The sequence below is a fragment of the Sceloporus occidentalis genome, unplaced genomic scaffold (genome assembly GCF_023333645.1).
Source record: "Sceloporus occidentalis isolate IW3139 unplaced genomic scaffold, rSceOcc1.0.p SCAF_4, whole genome shotgun sequence".
Taxonomy (NCBI): domain Eukaryota; kingdom Metazoa; phylum Chordata; class Lepidosauria; order Squamata; family Phrynosomatidae; genus Sceloporus; species Sceloporus occidentalis.
The window spans coordinates 63,565,110-63,591,736 of NW_028316984.1; the positions used below are offsets into that span (position 1 = coordinate 63,565,110).

General features: G+C 39.6%; 1 protein-coding gene across 2 annotated transcripts in view; it reads left to right on the forward strand.

Moving 5' to 3' along the window:
• The window catches only part of DPP10 (dipeptidyl peptidase like 10), an 817,369-nt gene that overhangs the window by 516,962 nt on the left and 273,780 nt on the right, over nucleotides 1-26,627 (forward strand). For both annotated transcript variants that reach the window (XM_089520160.1, XM_089520161.1), the window contains exons 2-3: nucleotides 9,740-9,854; nucleotides 22,068-22,163. In XM_089520160.1, coding sequence (XP_089376286.1) covers nucleotides 9,740-9,854; nucleotides 22,068-22,163 — 211 coding nt within the window. The remainder of the gene's footprint in view (nucleotides 1-9,739; nucleotides 9,855-22,067; nucleotides 22,164-26,627) is intronic.

The window sequence follows — 26,627 nt, forward strand, 5'->3', positions numbered from 1 at the left end:
CATTTTACCTTTCTATACTACTTCATAGTGAACTCAGCACTCTCTAAGTGGTTTACAATCTGTAAGCTAATTGCCTCCAACAAGTTGGGTACTCATTGTACTGACCTACGGAAGGATGAAAGGCTGAGTCAACTTGGAGCCCTGGGATCAAATTCACAGCGTTGTGGCTGCAATACTGGCATTTAACTACGGTGCCACCAGGGCTTAGTAACTGATGTAGTTTTAAAATATTTTACTATAAACCCCATTTAATTATTTAATACAGTAACTTTTCCCATGTTTTTCCCCTTGCACTTATACAGTAGATCTTAACTATATGTCTTTTAATTTTGTTGTGAGCTGCCTTGGATTACAGTTTTGCGAAACTAGTGGGATATAAATTAAATAAATAATAAATATGCTATATACCATACCAAGAACACTTTCTGAAAAGGGTCATCTTGAAACAATGGCTGCATCCACACTGCATAAATATCCAGTTTGACACCACTTTAACTGCCACGGTTCAATGCTGTGGATTTCTGGAACAGTAGTTTTGTGAAAGATTTACCTCTGTCAGAGAGCTCTAGTGCCACAACAAAGTACAATTCCCAGAATTCCATAGCATTGAGTCATGGCAGTTAAAGTGGTGTAAAACTGGATTATTTCTACAGTGTGGATACAGCCAATGTGAATTAGGCTTGTTAGTTTAGGAGGTGTGAATTAATTCATTTTAAAACTGAAGCCAAGTTAAATTCTTTTATAATCCTAAATTGGAGGTGTTGGTATATTGGGGTTGGAGGGGTTGGTATCTTGCTATCTAACTCCTGCCAGTTCCAAGTTCTACCTTCCCCCCCACCCCCAGCTATCATTTCTCTTCTTTTGAGTTTCATCCTATTAGACTCTTTTTTCCTCTACAGTTCCGGGTTGCAGTTATCTATCGCCCTCCTGGTTCTGCTACCCAGTTCCTCTCAGACTTTGAATCATGGCTGACATTCTTTCAGATTCAGTCCCCACTTTGATCCTAGGTGACTTTAATATCCACGTTGATGATTCAAATAACCCTACAACGTCTTGCTTCAACTCTCTCCTAGCTTCTTTTGGCCTCCAACCACATTCCAACTCTTCAACTCATTCTCTTGGTCATTGTCTTGACCTAGTTCTTGCTGCTAACTGCACCATTTCTGACTACCTGGCACTTGACTTTCCACTATCTGACCATCATTTATTCTCCTTTGCTCGTACTTATACTCCACCTCCTCGCCATACTGTTCAATGCTATTTTCGTGATCTTCAATCTGTTAACTCTAACCATCTTGGTCAGACCCTGGACTCTTCTCTCTCTTCCCTAAATCTTGGGGATTCTGCTGACTCAGCAATATCTTTATTTAACTCCACTCTTTCCTCAACTCTTGACCGCTTTGCCCCTGTCTCTACGCACTTCTTCCTCTAAGACTAGGCCTCAGCCTTGGCTTACCCCCCTCATTAAGTTTCTCCGGTCCTGCTCTAGAGCGGCCGGACATCTTTGGAGAAAGTCCATACAGTGGGCTGACTTTATTCATTAGAAATTTGTTCTTTCCTCCTTCTCACATGCCCTGTCTATAGCAAAACAAACTTATTACAAATCATTGATCTCTGCCAATGAGAGGCACCCGCAACGTCTGTTTTCCACCTTCAACACTTTGCTTAAACCTCCCTCTCCTCCTGTCTCTTCATCATTCTCTCACAGTGACTTTGCTAATTACTTCATCTCAAAGATTACCACCATTCGCTCTGCGATAGTCCTTTCCGATTCCTCTTCTGCTCATAATCTTCTATCGCCCTCACCTAATAAATTTTCTGTTTCCTCCTGCTTCTTTGGATGAACTCTCTACACTTCTGAACTCTTCCAAACCTGCAACTTGTTCTCTTGATCCAATTCCTACTCGTCTTCTAATTTCCATAGCTCCCTCTCTTCTGCCCTCGCTTCTCCATATCTTCAATCTCTCTCGCTCTACAGGCTTCGGACTTTAAACATGCTCTCATTTCCCCAATTCTGAAAAAACCTTCTCATGACCCCTCCTCTTTGTCTAGCTATTGTCCGATTTCTCTTCTTCCCTTTCTTTCTAAGGTCTTGGAACGGGTTGTTTACTCTTGCTGTCTTGAGTTTCTTGGAGCCAACTCCATTCTTGATCCCTATCAGTTTTGTTTCCGCCCAAGCCATTCCACAGAGACAGCTCTGACTAAGATCTCGAATGACCTTTTACGGGCCAAGGCTAATGGCCTTTACTCTGTTCTCATCCTTGATCTGTCTGCAGCCTTTGACACCGTTGATCACAGCCTTCTAGTTTATACACTCTCTGACCTTGGGTTCTCTGACTCTGTTCTCGACTGGTTTAGATCTTATTTGTCAGGCAGATCTTTTGCAGTGGTCACAGGTGGTCAGACTTCATCCTCTGTTCCCTTATCTGTTGGAGTTCCCCAGGGCTCTGTTCTGGGTCCCCTTCTGTTTTCTCTCTACACACTGTCCTTAGGTAAACTTATTAGCTCTTTTGGTTTTTCCTACCATCTGTACGCCGATGACACCCAGTTGTATCTTTCCATCCCTGACCTTTCTCCAAGGCTTGAACAGCAAGTTTCGTCTTTCCTCACAGCTGTCTCGCAGTGGATGCGCCATTAGCGTTTGAAGCTCAACATGTCCAAGACAGAGCTTCTTGTCTTTCCTCCTAAGTCCTAAGTTGAAGGGTGCTTCAACACACCTTTTTCGTCTCTGTGGACAACATTTCTGTTCAACCAGTCCAGCAAGCCCGCAGTCTTGGTTTTATCTTTGACTCTTCTCTGTCGTGTATCCCTCAGATCCAGACCACAGCCAAGGCTTGTAGATTCTTTTTATACAATATTGCCAAAATCCGACCATATCTCTCCACCTACACTGCCAAGATCCTGGTCCATGCCCTAGTGGTCTCATGACTTGATTACTGTAATATCCTCCTGGCTGGGCTTCCTCTTTCTCACCTCCATCCTTTAATCTCTGTCCAGCATTCAGCTGCACGCATTATCACATCCGCCACCGCTCTGACCATATCTCTCCTGTGTTGGCATCCCTTCACTGGCTCCCCCTCCCTTTCCGTATGCAGTACAAGCTCCTGCTGTCGACATTTAAAGCCCTCCATGGGCTGCCCCCCTTATTTATCAGACCTTCTTTCTCCTCACCTTCCCACTCGGGCTCTCCATTCTAGTAGTCAAAGTCGGCTGTCCCAGCCCAGGATTTCCTCTGCCCCATCTCGGATTCGCCCCTTTTCACTTGCTGCTCCCCATTCCTGGAACCTTCTTCCCTTGCAAGCAAGGGCCATCACTTCTTTAACCAGCTTCAAAACAGAGTTGAAGACCATCCTGTTCAGAGAAGTGTTCCCAGACATTGCGTGACTGTCACTTGCTATCTGATGTTCTTTTTGGTGCCTGTTTTATTGAACCATTTCCTGTATTGCTATGTGTTTTATTTGTATTATCCTATCATTTCTTAGATTGTACGCCATAGGCAGGTTTACTCTTTTATATTTGTTGTTTTTATGTACTGCGCTGTGCAAATCTACAGCGCTATATAAATAATAATAATAATAATAATAATAATAATAAATCCTATAGACATTTACCTGGGGTAAACTGTACTCTATCCAGTGAGCAAACATTGTATCACACTGCAAATGATGTGTTCAGTTTAAAGTGGAACTCTGTTTTCACAATGCACCTTTTCTACCTCATCATTTCTTCTGTAACATCCAAAAATCCATTCCTGAAGCATGTAACATATAAGGTTTTAGTGGGAGGTGGCAGTTTGGCAGATCTTTGGGGAGACATTGCACTTCTTATTTGTTTGATTCTAGACAATCATATTAGGCAAGAAACACTTGATTTTTTAAATATTTTTTATTTTTTTCAAGTTGTGAACACTTGCAGCCATAATATTGGGAAAAATATTTTGAGTATGGCTTTTGAAAATATAAACTGTTTTAATGTTAGATACACAGGATGGAATTTCAGCACTGTCCCAAGAAATTAAACAATTTTTTTTTGTGTCTTTAATATTTTTCCTTGCCTTCATTGAATGTTACTGTCTTATCTTCTTGTTGCTGTTATTGTGTGCCTTCGTCATTTGTGACTCATGGTGACCCTAAGGCAAACCTATCATGAGGTTTTCTTGACAAGATTTTTTCAGATGAGGTTTGGCATGGCCAACTTCTGAGGCTGAGAGTGTGTGACTTGTCTTGGTTTTATTAGTCATAAAAACTGGCTAAACTAACGTGAACTAACTTAAGTCCAACATGGAAGCTGAGAACCCAAAGTTATGCATGGTTCTTCATGTGCTAATTGGAGCCAAAATAACTTCTGTATAAGGATGTAAGTTAGGCAAAAGCAGACATCTGCACTTATTATCTGTAGGAAATTGAAGAATTCTCTATGCAAACAGGTGCTGCATGTAGGGATATGTCTCTGATCTAACTGTCAGGGCTGCAGAATCAGAATCCCTCTGATCTAGCTGTCACATACAGCCTGAATCAAAAAATGGGAGTTGTACTAATCAGCTGACTGGTAAGCGGTTGTGAGGGTTAGCTTTAGCCTTCTTCTTGCTCATCAGTTTCTATCAAACAGCTGATTGGCATGGCTGTCACTTGACTGACAGTGAATCATCTGGAACACATCAAGAAAAGGAGTTTGCTGCTGGTTTGAGGGGTTTTCCCCCCCTATAAAATCATCAGAGAACATGTAGGAAAGTGAATGTTTAATAAGAAATTTCTCCTGTCATATCCTCTTCACATGTAGTCCCTTCCTTATTTTCCTGCATAAAATTGTTCACGTGACTTCTCCCTGCAAGTAACTGGCATGCAGGAGATGAATATGTGTGCATACAGATGGATCGGGGTCTGTGAATGTGCATAATTTAAGTTTATATAGTTTAAATCTGTTCTAAAGTTACTTGAGAGCCAGAGTAATATAGTGGTTTGAGGACTATGACTCTGGAGACCAGGTTTTAAATCCCTGCTCAGCCATGGGAGTCCACTTGGTGATGTTGGGCAAGTCACTCTTTCACAACCTCAGAGGAAGTCAAAAGCAAACCCCCTCTGAACAAATTCTGCCAAGAAACCCCCATGATAGGGTCATCATAAATCTGAATTCCCAGTATTGTCCAAAATGACTTATAAGCACACAATACCAATTACCTAAATGGAATTGCTAGTCCTAGTTTTTTAAATTCCCATGCAATCAACAGGTTAATTGTAGGTGGGACTAGCAATTGGATTTGTGTCAGTAATATTAAAAGTACACCACCAAATTCCTTAGAAATTGCAGTACAATTAATACATCATTAAACTGAAATATTATGAAAATGCATTTACTTTTACTTGAGCTTAAAGCAAATGTCAAATGGTACTATAGAAACTGCATTTTGGGAGAAATCAACATGCTATATTAGAGTCAATTATTTCTGTCTATATTGGAATCTCATCGGCATCTTCTGGTTTAATTACTGACACAACCTTCAACTTCTGTAAAATACTGAGAATTCTAGAATGAATCAAAAAATGCATTATGTGTGAACAGAATATGTTGACTTGAAAATATGAGTGTGCTCCCGCCCCTGTGAAAAGATTTTATATTTTATTTTATTTTATTTTATTTTATTACCAAAGGAAAATTTTATAAATCAGGCTAAAGAAGGCTGGATTTTGCTAAGGTACTATTCAGACAAGTCAAGATAATAGAGATTATCACATGGAAGCTTACCATCACTAAAACATGGCTAAATCGTTGGAAAACCATGATGGTGTGATCACCAGTCACACTTGTTTCCCGTGATTAAATCGTCATGGAGGTGTCCCACTCCCCTCCCATCATCAAAGTGTTCGTGCAGCAGCCATTTCTCCAATAACAAGTTTCCCTTATTGAAGAAATGGCTGCTGCATGAATGCTTTGATGATGAGAGAGGAGTGGGATGCCTCCATGATGATTTAATCAAAGGAAATGAATATGCCTGGTGATCACACCTTTGGAGTTTTCAAATGATTTAGCCACATTTTATTGATGGTAAGCTTCTGTGTGATGATCTCCGAAGGGTCCGAGCTCTTTCCTAACTCTCCACAAGGCTCAAGGCAGAGTACAACAGGTTAAAATACAAAACACAATTTTAAAAATCTCATAAAACCAACAGTTAAAATACAATACTATAAAACCATTAATATAGTACATTCTTTAAAATGTACCAATTAAAAAGTCAGGATTTCAAATTGACTCAGTAGGCCTGCCGGAATAGATATGTTTTTAATGCTGTTTCAAAAGCAGTCAGCATTTTTCACTGTTGTATCTCCTCTAGCAGGTGATTCCATAGTCTAGGGGCAGCAAATGAAAAGGTTCTTTGGGAAACCATTACCAGTCTAGTACTGGCTGGTTGGGGCAAAAATTTCCCAGAGAATCTGAGTGTGCAGGGTAGATTGTATGGTAGAAGGAGTTCCTGTAGGTAACTTGGACCAAAACCATGTAGGGCTTTAAAGGTATAGTGCACCTGCATAAACTGCAGACTTGACATCCACTGATTTGTCCTGTCGTGGAAAGCAAGCCCTGGCTACCTGGGACTTCCTTACCTTGCCATTCAGCTGCCCCAACTGAAAATTCCATCAATCACCATGTCTGATGCAGAAACGGGATGAATGACTGCACCCATATGGCCAGGGGTCCTGTTTCTGCATCACATGCAATAACTGAGAGGCTTCTCACTCAGAGTGATGGATGGCAAGGTAAGGAGCATGGGAGAAGGGTGTCTGAACAGCCCATTTTATTCTGCAGAGTTTCTTAGAACCTCCATGCAAAATCAGGGGTTAATTACCCCTGGGTTAGTGGTTAAGACACCAGTTCTGATGATCATAAGGTTGGCAGTTCCAGGCCCAAGCACGATGTGATAGAGTGTGCTCCCATTACTAGTCCCAGCTTCTGCCAACCTAGCAGTTCAAAAGCATGTAGATACAAGTAAATAAATGGATATCACTTTGGTGGGAAGGTAACAGTGTTGTATGCAGTAAGGCTGGCCACATGACCATGGAGTCAACTTTGACTTTTTACTCCAGGGTCAGTCTGGATCCTTTGGATATGCATCTGGACAGGCAAGATTGAGCCTGATCCTGCCACAGGGTTTTTGGGCTGCATCATCTGATCTAGACAATATGAAGCTAGGGCAGACATGAAAGTTACACCATGAGACGTGGAAACCCTGATCTCCCTCTCATCCTTCTCTGCTTCCCAAATCTTTTCTCTTTGGAGAGGAAGAGAAAGGCAAGACGGGGACTTGGAGTCTCTGTCTGACAGGGGTGGGAGCTATTTCTGTGTAAGATGTGAATCTATGAATATACATGAATATGTGAATGAAAATATGAACACTAAACAAAATATTTTTATTGATATACTTCATCAAGGGGGGAGGGCGACATCTGGTTAGAGATGTAAAGGGAGTCACAAGGGTAAAAAGCTTGAGAATCACTGGCCTGAGACATTCCAAAGACTATTGGAATGCATAGATTTATTCATTTAATTTCATTCTTTCCCATCACTCCCTTCAGTCTCCCCTTCCATCCCTTCACTCCCATTTTTATCCTAACTACAACTCTGTGAAGCAGGTTAGGCTGAAGGAGGCAGGTTAGACTGGTCCAGTTGCTGTGGGGGGAAAGAGGCATGCAGGAATAACTTGCATGCCTCATCCATCCCCAGTGGGCTGCAACATCAGCTAGCAGGACACTGACTGGCAATCAGGGACGTTTGGGAGAAGGGAGGTCGGCACTTCCAATCCAGGGACCAAACTTCAACTCCCAGAGCCCACTGGGGGAAGAAATGCCATGTCATCAGCTGCTTTTTCTGGGGACAGAAAAACCCTGTCATCAGGGTTGGCTAGGAGGCTGGAAAGGGTGGGACCTTCAGGCCTCCTGCCAGCTCATTGGTAGTCTGGCCTACAAAAGGCCATGCAGCACCTGTGCTTGGTGCCATTCTCATTCGGCTCCCCAACCTCCTTCCCTCTGTTCAAGGTTGGTGATGTGCTGTCTCAACTTTCCATGCGGCGGTACCATAGGTCTCAGATCTGTGGGCATGGTTTCCTGTTCTGCGGAGCACTGGATTGGGAGTCCAACAGGCACATGGGTGTGCTGAGAGCATTGTGGTGTGGCCAATGTGGGGGCAACATTACATCAGTGTCCCCCAGTGACAAGGGGTAGAGATGTGCACATGCATTCAGCCAGCTCCCTGAGTTGCGAACACGCAATCAGTTGGTTACCCCTCTGTCATCCTGAAGCTTGGCTGTGACCAGGCAATTTTGTTCATCAACCAACACGGGTTTTTGGGTCTCATGCTTTTTGGGCCAAACCCTTTTTCACTTGCTGTAATCAATAAAGTTGTGGTCTTTTCCTGCCAATCAAGTGTTCGTGATCATCGTTGTGGCGCTTCTCCTGCCATATCAATGTCATATTATGAGGTAGCTGGGATCTGACCCAATGTATACAGTACTTGCATTGGGCAAGTAGTGATTGTTATCAAAGAGTTCCTGCAGTGACCATGGATCTGAGAGAAAGCTGTAATTTTGAACAAATCTAATAAATGCATTTGGATTTTACAATACTATATTATATAGTATATTTATTGTTAATCATGCTGTTTGTATGCATACAGATATATATACAGAGTTTTGTATTTATCAACACTCTCCTTTTTAAAAAAAGGATTGCCTAAATCAGGAGCTAAATTCAAAGTTCCTCTGCTCAAAACAGTACCTTGTATGGTTTTCCTTGTTAGTATCAATTACCCTGTTGTTTGACTTGCACTCTTTTGAAGATTCATGTAGCTCAACCACACGTAATTCAGTCTTCATCTGTGAAATCCTGGAGTATATGCCTGTGGAAAGGCTCTTCTCCAAATAGGGTTAGAGCAGATTTGGGCAAATTCTTTGGACCCAATCACTCCATCCCATTATAATTATTTGTTCAGTCCATAAGAAGTAGCATATGCCCTGTGTTTCTGACAGTACATGAAGATGGTAAATATAACTGTAGTATGGAATTTTTATTAGTTTTGTACTGTCTGATTTTTAAAACAGCAAAAATAATAAGAATACAGAATTTGCATTTCTTTTAATGAAGAATTTAAATCACCACTGCCTACTATAGTTAGGAGGTGATATGTACACAGATTCTGTGAAAGATGTGTGCTTAAGTGTACCAGTTCCTTAATGCTAACGCTGATTTTTATGAATAATAGATGACCAGCTCACAAATAAGATACAAAGAAATAAATTATACTCAAATTAAAACTGAATTTTAAACTAATCCAGCACATTTTTTTACACATTCTAAATGGGATGTTTAACCCTGCACATTATAAACCCTGTGTATTTAATACTTTATGGCCTATGCCACTTTAGGTGGAATTATAGTAAATTACTATGTTTTATTTCCCTAATTATCTTACAAAGTGTTGCCCTGAAGTTTATCTTTAGTACGTTAAAAACACCAATCATGTTGTGGTCAACATTTATACTGCCAATTTCATTATTTTTCTCTGTGTCTCTCTTTGTGGTGATTAGTATTTCTTAAAATGAAGTAATTAAGCATGTCTATATAACTGAATGGAATATTAAAAAGGGAGGCCATTCAATATGCAGACTGTGATAACTATTCATATAGTAATATCTTTACTGTATAGTATTTGGTAAGTAATTGTGAAACAATTTCTTCTTTTTGATTTCTCCCAGGACCTTGGAAGCAACAGCCCACCACAGAGGAATTGGAAGGGAATAGCAATTGCACTGCTGGTGATTCTTGTTGTATGTTCACTCATCACAATGTCTGTAATTCTTTTAACACCAGGTAGGATGTTTTTATTTACATATTATATAAACATACTGAGGTATGCATTTTTCATTTTGTATTAGTTTCTATGATTTATTTTTCTTTATGTATTTAAACTCTGGCTTCTTTCTTTCAAGGCCAATAATATAAACTGTCTATATAAAAAGAAACAACGGTGCTATACAGACCACCCCAAAGGGTGGTCTGCAGCCACCCCAATAGTGGCCAGATCGGTGTCACGAAAACCGAATGTCACGGCCCCAATTCAGCCTCTAGAGAGCACAAAAAGGAGCCTTAAAAAGGGCTCCTTTTTGCACCCTCTAAAGGGCATCAGAGATGTGGCAGTATGGCTTTGTGATCCCCTTTAGGTTTGCCAGGGCTGCACCATGATCCTGCACGCTGTCTAGAAGAGCGCACGGCATCATGGCATGAACAGGGTGAAGCCATGGCATCCAGTATGTGGCTCCGCCTACAGGCTGGCACAAACTGCCAGTCTGTATTGCCCCTTACTGATAAAAACATCCCTGTAAAGAAGGACAGGGATGTATGGTTCTCCCAGTATTGTTGGTCTGAAATTCCCAACAGTCCTCACCACTGTCTGTGCTGGCTAAGGCTGCTGGGAACTGTAGTCCCAACAATATCAGCAAGTCCACATGATTTCCACTCTGATGTAGATAATGATGATTTATTTCATTTATTATCAGAGTAAACATACATAAAAACCATAAAATAACTCTGATGGTACCCAAGAACCTTTTTGACTGTGTTCACTCATGCTGCATCCTAGATACAAGGAGATTTCAATAACTGAGAAGAAGAACCTTATCACGCACACTTTTGCCCCCAATCTGGGCACAGGGAGGGGATGCGCGTGGCTGAGTGAAAATGCATTTTATCGTATGCCATACTTTCCTCAAGGCGTTCCCATACTATCACCCATCGCTACATGATTTTGCTTCACCGAAAAGTTTCCACCTTTCAAAATTCACATGCCTGAGCCCTGACTGGAGATGGCTTAGTGCCGGGTGATGGCATGGGGATGCCTTGAGGAAAATATAGCATGCAATAAAATTCATTTTCACTCAGCCACACACGTCCCCTGCCCATGCCCAGATTGGGGGCAAAAGTGTGTGGGATAAGGTACGAAGAAGATCAGCACACTACCACAGTATGACTATATATGGCTGGTGATGGAATGTCCTTGATATATGAAAGTTTATTTTCACTGATTCCTGACAGAGACTTGGAGAGATGGGCACAGCTGGAATTGCTGCCTTGCTCTCTTACCACAGCCCTCAGTGGATCCACTGCTATCAGCCTGCTACATGGGAAATGTGGATAAAGACTGGCAGCAGTGGATCCACTGAGGGCTGTGGTAGGAGATCAATGTAGCTCTTCCAGCTGCATTATGATTAACTGGGGTTCCCAGTCTCTGAGAGACTGACAACATAACATTTTATGGGGATGGAATCCCCAGCATCACAAGATATAATTCTTACTTACCACTGGAAGTACTGACAGGAACTCTTACCTCTGTTTTCTAATCTTCTATAATAACTGAGACTGATGTTGTGCTCTATCAGCTGCATTTGTCTTCAGTGATGATTGTTAGGAGGGGAAAGCTGGGAGGCACTGGAGATAGTGTAACATAGAGGAAAGCAAGAAGAATTCAGAAGGAATTTTATTTTTAAATCTATTCTTCCCTACCAAAAGAAAAATCTTGGAGGAGGGTAGCTATAGTAGAGTAGGCTCTCCACATTTCTTGGTGGTTAGGAGAACAGGACTCCTGTAAAAGTGGAAAAAACACAAATAAAATCACCTTTTAAAGCTATGAGAACACCTCTCTAGGAATCTCTGGTTCTTCCAGAACAACTCTGTGGTCAAGTTCCAACAGAGTCATGTTGGAGGACCTAGAGAATCCTACAGAGAACATATTATTAGATTCATAAATGATCAAATCCACAAAAGTTAAAGCCACAAATGTGGAGGGCTTATTGTATTTTTAGTCACTTTCTATTAAAAAAAAAATAAGGTAGGGGTCAAGGATTTGGAGAATGAGGTGGATAAAAATCAAAGACTCCCCTCCCACAATTAATCCAAAATAGTTTAGAGCCAGTTTGCAGTTTCTGAAATTGAAGACAATAAAAGGCAGAGTATACTAAAGGAGTAAAATTTCTGACATTCAGGCAGTCCATTAGAGAACTGACAAAATTTCAACTCAAAACAAGATAATCAACTTTTTTCTATATACTGTGCCTCAGTTGCATTGTGTTCTGTCTGGATACTGGCCAACTTAAGATTGTAATAAAAAAACAAAACAGAACGAAACAAAAACATACCAGTTTGCTGATCATAATTATCTGTTTTTGCATGTGAGAAGGTTTTCTAAGATTTTTCTACCTGAAAACTTGATTAAGTTTGGGAAAGATGGAAAGTAAAAGTATTTTTTAAAAAATTTTGTAGGCTACAACAAGCAGTAAAAAATAATTGCATAATTTCATTTTTAAAATTATATTTTAAACAAAGTTCTTACTTATTCTGTGCTTACACTTTTATTTTTAAAAAAGCATATACAGTGGGCCCTCCCCTTACGCGGGGGATCTGTTCTGGACCCCCCCCCCCGCAAAAGAGAAAATCCGTGTATGCTCGCATCCCATTGGAAACAATGGAGTGCATGTGCACGCGCCATTGTTTTTCCCCTGCGTGGCTTACGCTTATGCTGGAAACCGCGTATAGTGCACCCGCACATGGCATGGGCGCAATGTACATCACACCTATGGAAATGCAAACTGAACAAAATGAATTTTTAGGACAATGGTGAAGAAAAATGTTTTGCCGTTGTGCTTGATCAAAAAGAAACTATTTGTTTGAAAGATGATTTAAGAAAATAATGTGTTTGAATAAGAATAACATTTAGTAGATTGTTCCTAAATCATCCGTAGAGTATTTCCTACTGGACAATAGAAGTGTAGAATACAACCCTAATTTTTAAACACAGAATAAAAATGAAATAAAGTATCCAGAATTTTTCAATTGCAATTATACAGAGAGAGAGAGAGAGAGAGAGAGAGAGAGAGAGATTAAATGTGGTTTTTTTTCTGTAGCTGGATTGTAATTAGATCATCTGTATTGGTGGCAATGTTCTCTTAAGTGATCTGTGTTTATGTTATACAGCTGCTATATTAACTCAGTATACAGCATACACAGACACTGTTAGTGTCTGTTTGTTTCAGTTTAAAATGGGAGGCATTATAATTCCACTGGCATTCATAGCTAGCCCTCTGCATATATTCTTCCATTCTCCTTCCACAGTGTTTGGCCAGACAGTTGTACAGTGAGTCAGGAAACAATAAACCTGAACACATTTTATTGGCAGCAATAATCTGAGAAGGAAACCTTACAAGTTTTTCATATGTAGAGGCTTTTCCCATCATCAGAATTTTCCAGTTGTGTGGAGAAGCTCAATGTGCAGTGGAGGCTTCTATCAGACTCTTGCTCTCTTTATAAAGAGACAGTTTACGAGTCAAGGGGGTCTTGCTTAATCCTTCTCCTCTGGCATTTACTTTAACTCTTAGTTGCATGTCTTAATAGGGCTGTTATTGCATGCCAAAAGATATATGTGAGAACTCCATGCAGCAGACATTTACAAAACTGTCTGCTCTCTCTTCTTTCCATTCTATTCCTTTCTCTGATCATCACAGCATCCTTCCCACTCTTAGAGAGCAAGATTGAGGGATTCGCTTGCTGCCCTTTTTGGAGGCCAAGTGCAAATGGTTTGGTTAATAATTATACTATTTCATATAGCATTCTACAATGGAATTCATATTTTTAAGATGAAATATTATTTTCCACATAGAGAATGCTGGGGTTTTTTAGGCAGAAAATGTTATAATGGGAGGTTGCTTCTGGGTAAAATTTGTCCATGATTGATTTGCATAGAAAACATACAAGAAAATCACATGCAAATTTTGTACAGAATAAGTCTTGAACTGCAAATATATTCGACAATCCAGGATTCGTTTCATCAAGGTTTCTCAACATTTGGAATACTTGGTGTGAGGTGTTTTTGTTTGTTTGTTTGTTTGTTTTAAAAACCCACCAATTTTGGAATATATTCAAATATTCTTTCCATCCCTAAAACATTGAAACAGTGCCATCCACTCTAGTTTGCTCTAGATGTCATACATATATATTGGCCTTTTGGCTAAGATCAAGTGTATACATATATTGCTTCTTCATTTGTGCAGAACATCATTTGTAAAACAACAACATTCTGTGGAACTTATCGCAGGCCACCAATTTACTGGGAAACTGGAAGTGAGAAAGAATGAGCAGATGGAATGTAACTTATTTGTGATGTCTAGTTTTGGTTATGGCTACATGCTAGCCACATGACCCAAGCCCAGATCCTGTGCAAGAAAAATGACTGACAAATCAGTTGCTTTCAGTTTAGGCTGCTACACACATGCCCTGTGCAGCCCATTTTCCTGTTTACTTTGATGAGTGTAGTGTACACATGGAGATGTGATGAACTATAGCCATTGTCAATAGGTTAAATTAATGCTTTCTTGCTCGAGATATCAACTATACTTTTGTTTTCAAATGAATAGTCATCTTCTCTGTTACACTATAAAAAAGGGGGTGGGGGAAAGGATCCAGCTGATTTATTTCAGCATGAGCTTTTGTGTATTTCGGTCTACTTCTCCAGATGCCATGATGGGATATTTCCTTTTTGAATTTCTGTAATAATGTGTGATTTTGGCTTCTATGAGGATTTTTTTCTAGTCAACTATAACTTGCAGTCTATTCTCAGTGTCTTAACTGCAAGTGTAAAAAATCTATCATTTAGCTAGGGGACTGGGAAATGTCATACTGCAATGAATAATTCAATATAATTTTGAATAGAGAATGGGGAAGTAGTATAGTCTATTGTGAAATGTGAAATAAATATTAAGGAGGAAGGAAGAGGATTCAGGAGGAGGCCAGAAATGTAAAGTATGCATACAAATTGTGAAAGACATAAAAGAAAAAGATCTCTATTCACAGCACCCAGAAAGGTTATTTGTAAAGAAAGAAGGAGAAGTTTTCTTGCAGTATATACTCTAAACAGTGTGAATTTCTGAGGTTTTTTGTTTTGTTTTGTTTTGTTTTGCCAGAGTGACATTTATTGAAATACTAGGCAAGCACAACACTTATGTAATGAGAATTAGTACAGAAGTGCAGAGGTTGGACACAGGTGGGATGTGAGTTTTCCATTTCACATTGTATTTATTAATTTATCTTTTTCAAGTGGTAAGTGTGGGTGACAATGCAATGGTGAAAAGTATAATATAGTGAAATATATTATCAAAATAATTTTAACATCTTTTTATTTTAGAACTCATAGCAAAACACTGCATCCTTATTGTCTTTTTATATATCATTTAATTTATATTCAGTGGAAGGTATAAATGTTTTTGGGGTTACAAGATGATTTTTTCAAGAGTCTGGGCTGTTATGTTTGATAATCAGTTCAGCAGTATTAAGCACTGGAATTTGGGATATTAATTCATTGCTTCTAATTTGAATAATCGCTTTTCAAAATCAATCAACTTCCCAATGATTAACTCATTACAAAAAACATTTACACACAGAATGTGGTCTATATAGGGAATGGCACAGAGATTGCTATTACTGGAAACTTCACAGTGCTCTTGTTTGGTCACTTTAAAGTTGCATTCTCCAACCTGGGTTTTTTCCTCCTCCAATTGACTACAGATCCCAAAGTGCCATTGCTGTGTGAGAATAGTGGGATTTCAATATATATAGAAATTGTCAGGCTGGGGAAGACACTCTTAAAGCATGGGATCTCATCTTATTAATTAATTTTATCATTGTTTTGCATCTTTCTCTCTCCCCATCTAAATGTCTCATATTAGCTAACAAATGTACTGTTCACTTACTTTTCAAACAACTCATTTATTAAAGGTAAGGAATGACATTATGAATTAATAAGAAACAGTGTGTCTCTTATTTCATCTAGAGAATACTGATCCCCACTGCAAATGCATCAGTATGTGGCTTGTTAGAAAGATTATTTAGGGGCTAAACAGATCACCCCTTTGGAGCGGCCTGCCGCCTCCCCATTCAGTGCCAGATCAGGGACGCGGCAACTACATGCCACAGCCCCAATCTGGCCTTTCCCCTACACTAAAAGCAACAGCAAAATTCTGCTCCTTTTCATGCCAGGATAAAGGCGCCTTTGCCACAGCAGCAGCAATTTCTGGCACTCCTTTGGTGCTGCGTCAGCTGCACAAAAAGAGCACCATGATGCCACATGCTGTACGATTGGGTGCACGGCATGATGCAGCGTCAAGGCACCATCTGGGCATGTGTCGGGCAGACACCACATCCCACTCTGCCCCAAGTGTATAACGCCTGTCTGTACAGTCTGGTAATGAATCAAGGGAATTCTTAATCAGAAAGTTTTTAGTGCCTCTGCACAAATTTTCACAACCAAATGTTGCCACTCTTAATAAAGAGTGATTTACTATAAGCATGATTTGTAAAGATCACTGATGTGTGCTTCTCTCTAAGTGTGACTGACAAAAATCAGTGATATATGTTTCCATCTAACAACTTAAGCAGAGTATTATTGGGAAACAGAAGAAGAAGTAGAAGAAGATAGAGAGAAGCCAAGAGAAGAAGAAAGGCAAGTAGAGATGAGGAAAACCTTTCACTTAATTATCTGAGTGCCCACCACTGTGTGAGAAAAAAGCTCACACTAAAGTACTGAAGGCATACTAAGATCCTCGTTAAGTTCCTTAGTGGGGGGGAATATTGACTTTTCCCAAATAAATAAATAAATAAATAAATAAGACTTGCCTCTACTTGCCAGAAAAATTCCAGCAACTTCCATCTAGGCCAATAGGTGGAGATGGAGAAACAGCAGACTTCAGAGCTGAATGAACTAATGTTAGGAAAGGGTTCTGGATGCTTGTGGATTTCTACTGAGCAAACAGACCACCTCCTTACCAACTCATTCCATTCAGTTCTTCCAAGCCTGCTTTTTTATTCTTCTCAATTAATATTTGATTGTTTTCCAGTACCAGCTCTTCTGTTGCCTCTCAGCAGTTTTTCTGCTCCACGATTCCATATGTTTCTCCGCTAGCCCCCCGACAGCCATATGGAAGCAGGAATATTAAATGTTTAATGAAATGATAGATCTGAGATATGATATCCATGTGATATATTTCTCCAATCTAGTCTTTCCCTCCTGAAGCTTTCCTGTTTTGTTGAATCTGACAGAAGTAGAGCCACCCCTTAATAAGGTATTGTAATAAACTAAAATTAATTAATTCATCAAAGCATGAAATTAACTTTGGTATTAGTCAGAAAATACATTAAATCAAGCAACAATTGGTGGGCTAATACATTAATAATTTAATATGTTGTTAAACTTCTATAGCTTCATCTGCACTGCAGTTTGACTCCACCTTAACTGTCATGGCTCTGTCCTATGGAATTCTGGAATTTGTAGTATGTTATGATATCAAAGCCTTCTTACTGAGAGGGCTAAACATCTCACAAAACTACAAATCCCAAAATTCTATAGCATTGAGACATGGCAGTTCAAGTGGGGTCAAACTCCATTATTTTTGCAGTGCAGATTAGATATATGTCTCTCTTTTTTAGAATTTCAAAACAGTGACTGTTCAAATTACTATTTAATTATTTACTAATTAATTTAATTTACTAATGAATTTATTAATGAGCTGTTCATGGGCTGTTGCAGGTAAAAAGCCTCTGGAAACCAGGGTTCATTTCCCAACTCAGCCATGGAAACCCACTGGGTAACCTTGGGCAAGTCACACTCTCACACCCTCAGGGGAAGGCAATGAACAAATCTTGCCAAGAAAACCCCATGATTAGCTTGCTTTAAACAACTTGAAGGTAAACAACAATAGAAACAACAACACATCTAGCTATCCAGTGGCATGGGAGGTGTCAAGATCCAATTTGTATTTGGCTTCACTATTAATTTTGCAGAAAGTTCCAACATAAAACACATGCTTTCTTATTAAAAATGAATAAATAAAAATTAATGTATTAATCCCTCAGCCTTGTTGGGGGACATGTGTGGGAGTTTCCTATCCCTTTTCACCAAGAAGTCCCCCCCCCAACATGGTAAAAGAAGTACAACTTGTGTCTAAAATATTTCTTTGTTAAGAATTTTACTATAGAAGATCTTCCACATGCCTCCACATTGTAGATGTATCCCAGAGGTGGGAGATGTGTACACATGTGTATACATCTGGGAGCTGAGAGCTTTTATACTTTTCCCTGGAGCCTTATAAGTATCATCTTATACTTATAACACCTTAAAACTGGTCTTATAACTGTGGGATGAAGTAGACGGGGTAAAAGAAGTGGCCAGAAGCCACTTCTGCTATCACTGTGGGACCACGACAACTGGATGCTGTGGTCTTGAGGCTGGCCACTGCCGTGGTCCCAAATGGACCATCTACAGGAGCAGCTTTTTGCTGCTCCTATTGCGGCCAGCTTTGGTCTGCCTTAGGCAGCCTGAGAGCGACTTCCAGGTGGTTTGGGGGACATGCATCATTTGAATGTTATGCCCCTAAGGCACTTTATTTGGCCTGTCTGCCTCAGGCCCATGAGATGCTTTACAGCAGCAGATACATGGACAGGAGAGTTGGAATATATGTAGAAAATGCTCAACACGGCAGACTCAGTGAACCTCATGGACATTGTTTTGGATTCTTTTGTTAATGAAAAATATTTGTATTGGAAGGTTTGGAATTGATACCAAAGCTTACAGGATTATGTTGAGGGGAGGAAAACAACATAAAGAAGCAAATTGGTAGTTTAATAAAGAAAGACTGGTAAAGAAGATAAATACAGGGAGGGTTTAAAAGTTTTGATTCTTGATTTTGACTAAATAGGACCAAAAAAAGATGAACAAATTTTCGAAGGAAAAAGTATTGAGGTGGATGAATTTCAGTATTAGTTTTATCTTGGACAATCTCTTTTCTTCAAACTGTGTTGTAGACAGTAGCTTTACAAAGTTGGTTAGGAACCTAATAACTAATACTAAAACTCTGCATTCACATGTAGAAAAAATAATTCAGCTTGTTTTTAGGTTGGAGTCTTAAATTGCTGACCAACTCATTAATAATGAGACCAGACACAGAGAACTGGGTTATGAAATGGGCAACTTTATTTAACTCAACTTATTTAAACTTATTTCTTCGAGAACTGCAAAAAACCAGGGGGGAGAACCTTGTGTAGGAACAGCTGGCAGATGGTCTGCTCCAAGACCAATTCCCCAGCTTCCAAAGGGCGAAAACACCTGTGCCCCAAGGGCAATCCATACTTTGGGTTGCTCCCCGGCCGGCATCCGGAAGGCCAACCCAAGACTCCCCCACTTAACTCGCCAGACTTAAGTGAGGGTTTAAATCTCAAGCCAGCCCCAAGGCAAGTCTCTTTCCCTTCACGTTTACTCGCAAGACCTAAACGTGATTTCCAGAGACCTAGCTTCACCCTTTAGGAGGGTGCCGAGGTGTTCACCGAAACATCTATCTCCCCCCGCCTATGCGTGGAACCTATTTATGACCACACCCATGCCAATTGTCAAAGTCCTCAACCAACAGTGTGGGGTAGGCGAAAAAACCCTTGGAAAGGGGAGAAAATTCCTACCCGGCCCCGAGGCGACCAGAATTAATTTTCACACTGATGTCGAGATGGGAGGGTGGGCCAGCGTTTGAAGCCAAGTGAGAGGAGTTTGGGCAGGGAAGCCCCAAGCAAGCTAAACCCCGCCCCCTCCTCTCCCAACAGCCAGCAGAGCATGCTGTTTTCCTTTAACATGCTGGTCTCTAATGAGAGGCCAGCAAAATCTCCTCCCCAGCCCAAATGGTCGGGGAGAAGCATTACTTATGGTGATGGCAGCATTTTGTTTGAATTGTTCAGAGATGTATCCAAGATCTAATCTGCACTACAAAAATAATGCAGTTTGACTCCACTTTAACTGCCATGGCTCCATGCTATGGAATTATTTGATTTGTAGTTTTGTGAGTTATTTAATCTTCTCTGTGAGCGAATTCCGGTGCTGCTGCAAACTACAAGTCCCAAGATTCTATAGCATGGAGCCATGGCAGTTAAAGAAGTGTGAAACTGCATTATTTCTGCAGTGCAGATTAGACTCAAGATAAAAATGTGTGCGTGTGTGCTACCTGGACACTTAATTGTTGAATGTATAGGAATAGCCTCCAGTTTTCCTTAGTGAATGTTATCTGCCCAACACACACAATGCAGCAGTGTTTTAAAAGATAAGTTTGGATTACACAGTGTTATGTGATTCTGATGCATACAATGGGCGGTTGTGTATTTTCTTTTTTGGTCTGTGTTTCCGTACTTGAAATTTCATTCTACTAATGTTGAAAAAGCATGGAGAAGCCCCCAGGTTGCATACGGGCTGGATACTGCCCAGTGATGGGTGGATCCACCTTAAGAAAGTTACATCCTTGGTCTATCTCAGCAGTGAAGCTAATGCGATAATTTCCTATATCTGTGAGCACTGGTGTATGTGAGTGTTGCTGTGTAAGATAATATGGGTAAAATTTGCACATGTATTGATTTAGGTATTTGAATTTATTTAAATAAAATTTTGCTAATTTGAATGGTATCCTTTCCTTATAAAAAGTTAAAATATGTATATACATGAATGTGTGAATAAATATATACACACTAAACAAAATATTTTAATTTGTATAATATGTTGAGTGGGGACCACTGCTATATGGAATCAGAAATGACACATATACAAACATAAACACAGAGAGATACCAAAAAATAAAACAAAACAAAAAGCAGAAACACAGTACACCAGGGCACATTAAGAATACTGTACTAGATCTTCCCTGGTACGACGTACTGCTATCCTTACCATAACATTGATAGCTTCAAATAACATGTCAGGAAATAGATTCCTGTGTTTTTGAACATCCCTCTCCAAATTTACAGTGCTTTATAAATAAAGGTTAATAATAATAACTTGGTGGCTTCCAGATGTTTTGGATCATAACCAGCATGGTCAGTGTTGGATGCTGCTGATGCTGCTGGGTACAGGAGTCCAAAACATCTGTGCTATTACGCCTGTAATCTCGTGCAACATGTAATAGTTAGCCTTAGACATGTCTACACAGGAGTTTGCCCCACTGAGAATTACATGTTTAAAAGCACTTAGAGGCTCGACAGACCGCTCCTAAGGGGTGGCGGGACACCGCCCCTTTCCTAGCCAGATTGGGGCCACAGCAACCTCATGCTGCAGCCCTGATCCAGCCTTTCAAGGGCGCAAAAAGGAACTGCAAAAAGAGGTTCCTTTTTGCACCCTCAGAAGGGTGCCATAGCCACATTGCCATGTCTATATGGCACTCCTTTGGTGCTGCTTCATATGGATGCAGCACCGGAGAAACACCATGATTCCACACACTGTGTGGAGTGGTGCAAGGCATAAGGACGCCCTGAGGGGTAGAGTTGGGCATGCATCATGAAGATGCTATGCCCCAACTCTGCCTCCATGCCATTGTTAATGTCCGGTATGTACAGTCTTAGTTTTCTAAAACATGGAATATCAATAAGCAGCTGCTATATAAAGAATATATTGAATGCAAATTTAGTGTTATTTAAAGGAGAGCTAATGGATTTCTATGATTTTCATTAGAACATTGAGTGAAATAATATTGATTTCAATGGCCTCTTCTATATAGGAAAAAGATTGCACTCCATCCTGTATATTTAATGTGCCCTGCTTGGATAACTTCGGAAGTACAGTCCTTAGCATGATCAGGACTGTGTTTTTCTGTACTTCATATCAGCTGGACTGTTTTTATTGAGTATTTTAAGACTGAGGATGTTGTGGAATCTTGAGACTATTATAAATCCCAGTTTAATAACCATATATATATATATATATATATATATATATATACACACACACATACACACTACTGCTAGTGAAACATGCATGACATTTCCTCCTTATCAACATTTCATTTCATTCAGAAAATTACAAATTTGTGTGAAAATTTGGGGGGAAATGGGGGGGGGGAATCAATTGCTAATATGAGCCTGATGGTCTATACTGAAATTGTGAGGCTGCTATTATGATTTAAATCTTTGTTATTTTGTATTTAAAAATAAGTGATTTGATGTTTTGTTTTGTTTTTTATTTAGATGAACTGTCAAATTCATCAGACACCAGATTGTCTTTAGAAGATCTGTTCAGGAAAGAGTTTATAATTCACAATCCAGAAGCCAAATGGATTAATGGTATGTTGCATATATTATTAAGCATTCTGAACAGAATAAGTTAAGGATTGGGAATATTTAGAAATAAATACAAGTGCAATGTTGATCAGTCTCTTAATTTGTTGATGATGTCACAATGTCTGTAATTTTTTGTTGTTTAAGACTGGTTATTACAGTCTTATTGGGTGAGATCCAGACGTCATAACATAGAATATACACATTGAAATCTGAGGCATCTCCACAATAGAATCTTAAAAGAAAAGGACATTGTAGGAGGAGACACTTTATTCAAGTTCAAGAACTGGTATAGCTTTAATAGTTTTCTCCCAAGATAGCTCACCTTAACCAGCATGTTGCTTGCCTAAAAATTGGGAGTCTATGCATTATCCTAACCATAGCTGGAGAAACATGCAGGCCAAGATATGTCAGAAAAAATATATAATAAAGTTCCTCATGAAGCACAGTGAGGCAGTGGCATCACTGAGGGATGCGGCCCACACCAGGTGATGTCCTAAAGATGGGTGATATGACTTCTTCTCAAGGACCTACATTTTGGCAGAAACCGGCTTTGGCATTCACCTGCTTCCCTTTAAAATGCTTTAAGCGATGGTAGGAGTGGGGTAAAGCTCAGTGGGAGGAGAAATTTTTTAAAATTACAATTTCAAATTTCAAGATTTTTAATTTTTTTTAATTACAATTTCAAATTTCAAGATTTTTAATTTTTCATTTTTTTAGAAAAATTGTCTTTTTTAAAAAAGAAATATTTCTAATATATTTTTTTAAAAAAACATTTTAACCAAATCTGATTCTTTATTTATTTATTTATTTATGGTATTTATACCCCACTCTTCAGCCATAAAGACTCTCAGAGCGACTTACAATTATTATTATTTTTAATTAGATGGTTCCCTGCCCTCAGGCTTACAATCAAAAAATACATGACACAGAAGAAGGGAATGGTGGTGGGGAAGTGGATCAAGTCCAGTAGTTCTTCTCTCCCTCTGAGGCCTAAACCATTGCAGATGGACTGGAGGGAGGGCCCTTCTTCTTACTCTGGCTAGCCCTGATGGAGTTGGGCCTGCCTTTTCACTCCCTCCCAGGCCAGATGATGACAGATGTATATATAAATACATTTGGATTGTGTGTTGTATGGTACTGTAATTTGAAGGAATAATTTTAATTTTGCTAGTTGTTTATATCACAACTATTAGCATTACATTCAGTGTTATATGGAAATTATGATTTATGAGTAGTATTAGTGCAAAATAGCATCACAAAGGATTCTGTATGGTTTGAAATGGGAGGAGGTCAGTGTGTGTGTGTGTGTGTGACACTAACCCTGGTTGGTGCAGTGTGGCAATCCATTTGCACTTTGGCCTTTCTGTGATATTGTGATTCTGATTTATATATCTGAGTTTAAGATAAAAGCCACACTCCTATGACACTTTCTTCTTAGACTGGTTATGTGTTTAACTATGTGCAAGCATAATTATAAGAATTAACCATTCACCATTTTGTGAATTCAGTTGTTGATGTTTATACTTTTCCCCTCATATGCCCATAGGTAATAATAATTTTACTATTGTACTCACTAGAAGCATTTATCTCTCTCTCTTTCTCTAAGATAGCAATTCAGCCATTTCCTGATGCATACTGGTATGTGTCCACAGCTCTGCTGTGATAGTAGTTCTCAAGATGAGAAAAAAGATCACAACTGGAAATGTCCACTTGCAGATCAGTATTTGTATGACAGTTTGTGGTAGATGTTCCTGGGGTTTAGAAAATGTCATACTAGTGAAGACAATGAAAGGTGTTTATACTTGTAGTGTGAATGGAGAGTCTCTTTGATCAATATGAAATCTTACCTTTGCATTTAAGAAATTGCATTCATTCATTATGACTGTAACTCCAGATTAGTGTGTGTGCATGAATGTTTAGAAACAGACACACACACACAAAATTATATACTGTATACTTATATACTTATATATATTTTTAATTCACCAAACAGCAAAAAGTATATGGGCAAATAATAGAATATTACTACAAGTTTAAAATGAAGCACAACCTCCCCCTCCCCCAAAAAATCCACCACCCCATGAAAATATAGAATGACATCCATATAATCTAAGATTGAAAACTACATCTCAGTCACTATGATCAGGATGAATGTGCAGCAGAACTTCATGGAGAACTGAGCTGCTATTAATTTCTGCACAGTAATTATTCCTATGCTCCTAGAAAGGGGAATAGTCCTTTTCTATTCTCATGAACTAAACAACAGCAACAAAAGGTGCTTGTTTGTCCCCTTCCCCCTCCCCACCCCCAAGCTGCTTCTAGGTGCTGATGTCTAATAGGCTGAATGAGCGAGGCAGAAAGCCTGTCTCTCCATGCACAATCCCCTGAGAGCACGTAAATGGGCTCTCTGGATTGTGGCCTATGTCTTTTTATGCTATAATTAAATTCCATCAGATCAGCCACTGCTCTCTAATGTGATTCTGAAAGAGGTCTAGATGTCTGTCAGGCCTTTGAGGATGTTAAATGAGAGTGCATCCACTTTTAGTAGTATTGATTTTCAACATTTAATAAAAAGTGAAAATTTAAAATGCTGCCAGTGAGTGATACAAAATGTTTCAGATTAAGGGCACATTGAAAGAGAAAGATGGGATGTGCCATAGAAGTAGAAAAGGGAGGAAATGGCCTTAATTTGCTTAAACTACAGTGCTGTGTTGAACGATGAGCTTTCAAAATGGTTATCACATGATTTAAAATTACAAAAAGGCTAGGACTTTAATGGAATGCATGGAAATTCAAATTGCAGAAATTATGATGAAATACAACTGAATTAGTATGAACATGGGGATAATGCTTTGGCTACGGTGATATGTGGTGAATCTTGGGACCCAATACTTCACTCACAAGAAATGTTGGCCCACTGCCAGTTACTCAAGTGCCTGATCTTTTTCATGGTTTCTTAAATTCTTTTAAGCATATCCGCTCTTCACTTGGAAAAAGCCACCCTACAAGCATAGTAGCTTATAACTACTTAAAAAATATTTTATGGAACTATGTTTTACAGAGCAACCTTACCACAATTTCCTTTCGGAGGGTCACTCACATTCAGCTTCCCCCATCACCACCTTTCAGATACCTTTCTGTGTATTTATTTTAAAATATTTTTCATTGTTTTAAGAAGAAGGGAATAGACCTATGGCTTTCTGTAGTGCTGGTTCAGAGACATCTGTATGTCTGCTGCCTCTCTTGTTATGTCAAGCTTTCCACTAAAATGCCTACATTGGCCTGGTACAAACGGGCCAAAAGCAGTGTACCGGCGACAATTCTAGGGTTCTGGAGCATGCAGCAGCTGCACACTCCAGAACCCTAGTTCATATGGCGGTGCCATGACTGTGCGGCCCCACTCACATGGGGTGTGCGTCCATGATGCAAGCACAGCACCGCATCTGCACGTCCAGACACCATGCTTGCATCATGAATGTGACACAGAGAGCCAATGGTGCACTGATAATGTCATCCATGTGCGCCACAAAGAACTCGATTTTTCTGGGTTCTTTTTGGGGCGGAGGGACGCTGCGTGGTTTGGCTACTGCAACGTCCCTCCAGAGGAAAACTGGACGCTTCCAGACCGCCTTTTCGGTGCGGTCTGGAGAGCTCTTTACTCCCCTCCCTCTATCTAACAATAGGAAGTGACATCTGAAATGGGAGAGTCCTCACTTATGGAAAGGTCCATAGTGGCTAGGGCTGCGTCTGTACTGCAAAAATAAGGCAATCCTTGAAGATGGGTAGAGAGGACAAGTGGTCATGAGAATCATCCCTCTTTCCATTCCTTGCCACTTCTTTCCATTTATCTCCTCTTTGTCTCTTGTTCCTACTTGCATCTCAATCCTGTTTCTTTGTTTCTTCTCCACTCTTGCTGCTTCTTCCATATATTTATTCTTTCTACCCCAGTTTCAGTTCCCCCTTCTGAGAATCTCCCTATAGCTTCTGCCCTGCTCCTTCTTCCTTCTTCAGTGTCCTTCCTTTTTTCTCTACCCTTCCACTCTTTCTTATCTGTTATGGCTACTGTTGTAAATTTGAAATGGGGGTGACAAAAATCACAACCCACATATTTTGAAGTATTATAATATACCATTACAATTGAAATAATTATTGAAGGAAAAACAAGCTCAGCAGCCTATCCAACAGCTTTTTGTATCTCTCTTAAATCTAAAATGATATAAAATATTTAAGAGTGATAAATTAACTCCATGTTGTCTGGGTGGATGTTAATAATTTTTCTTATGATTACATTAGCTTGATGAATAAAAATGTTTCAATTATGCTCTTGAGTCTTGAGCTAGAATCCAAATGGTTTAAATTTGACTGGCAGTACTGTCAATCTAGAACATTTCCCTCATTCCAAGTTCCTGCAACATGAACAAAAATAAACAATTTTCTGGAAACAAATAAAATAATTACCAGTTGGTC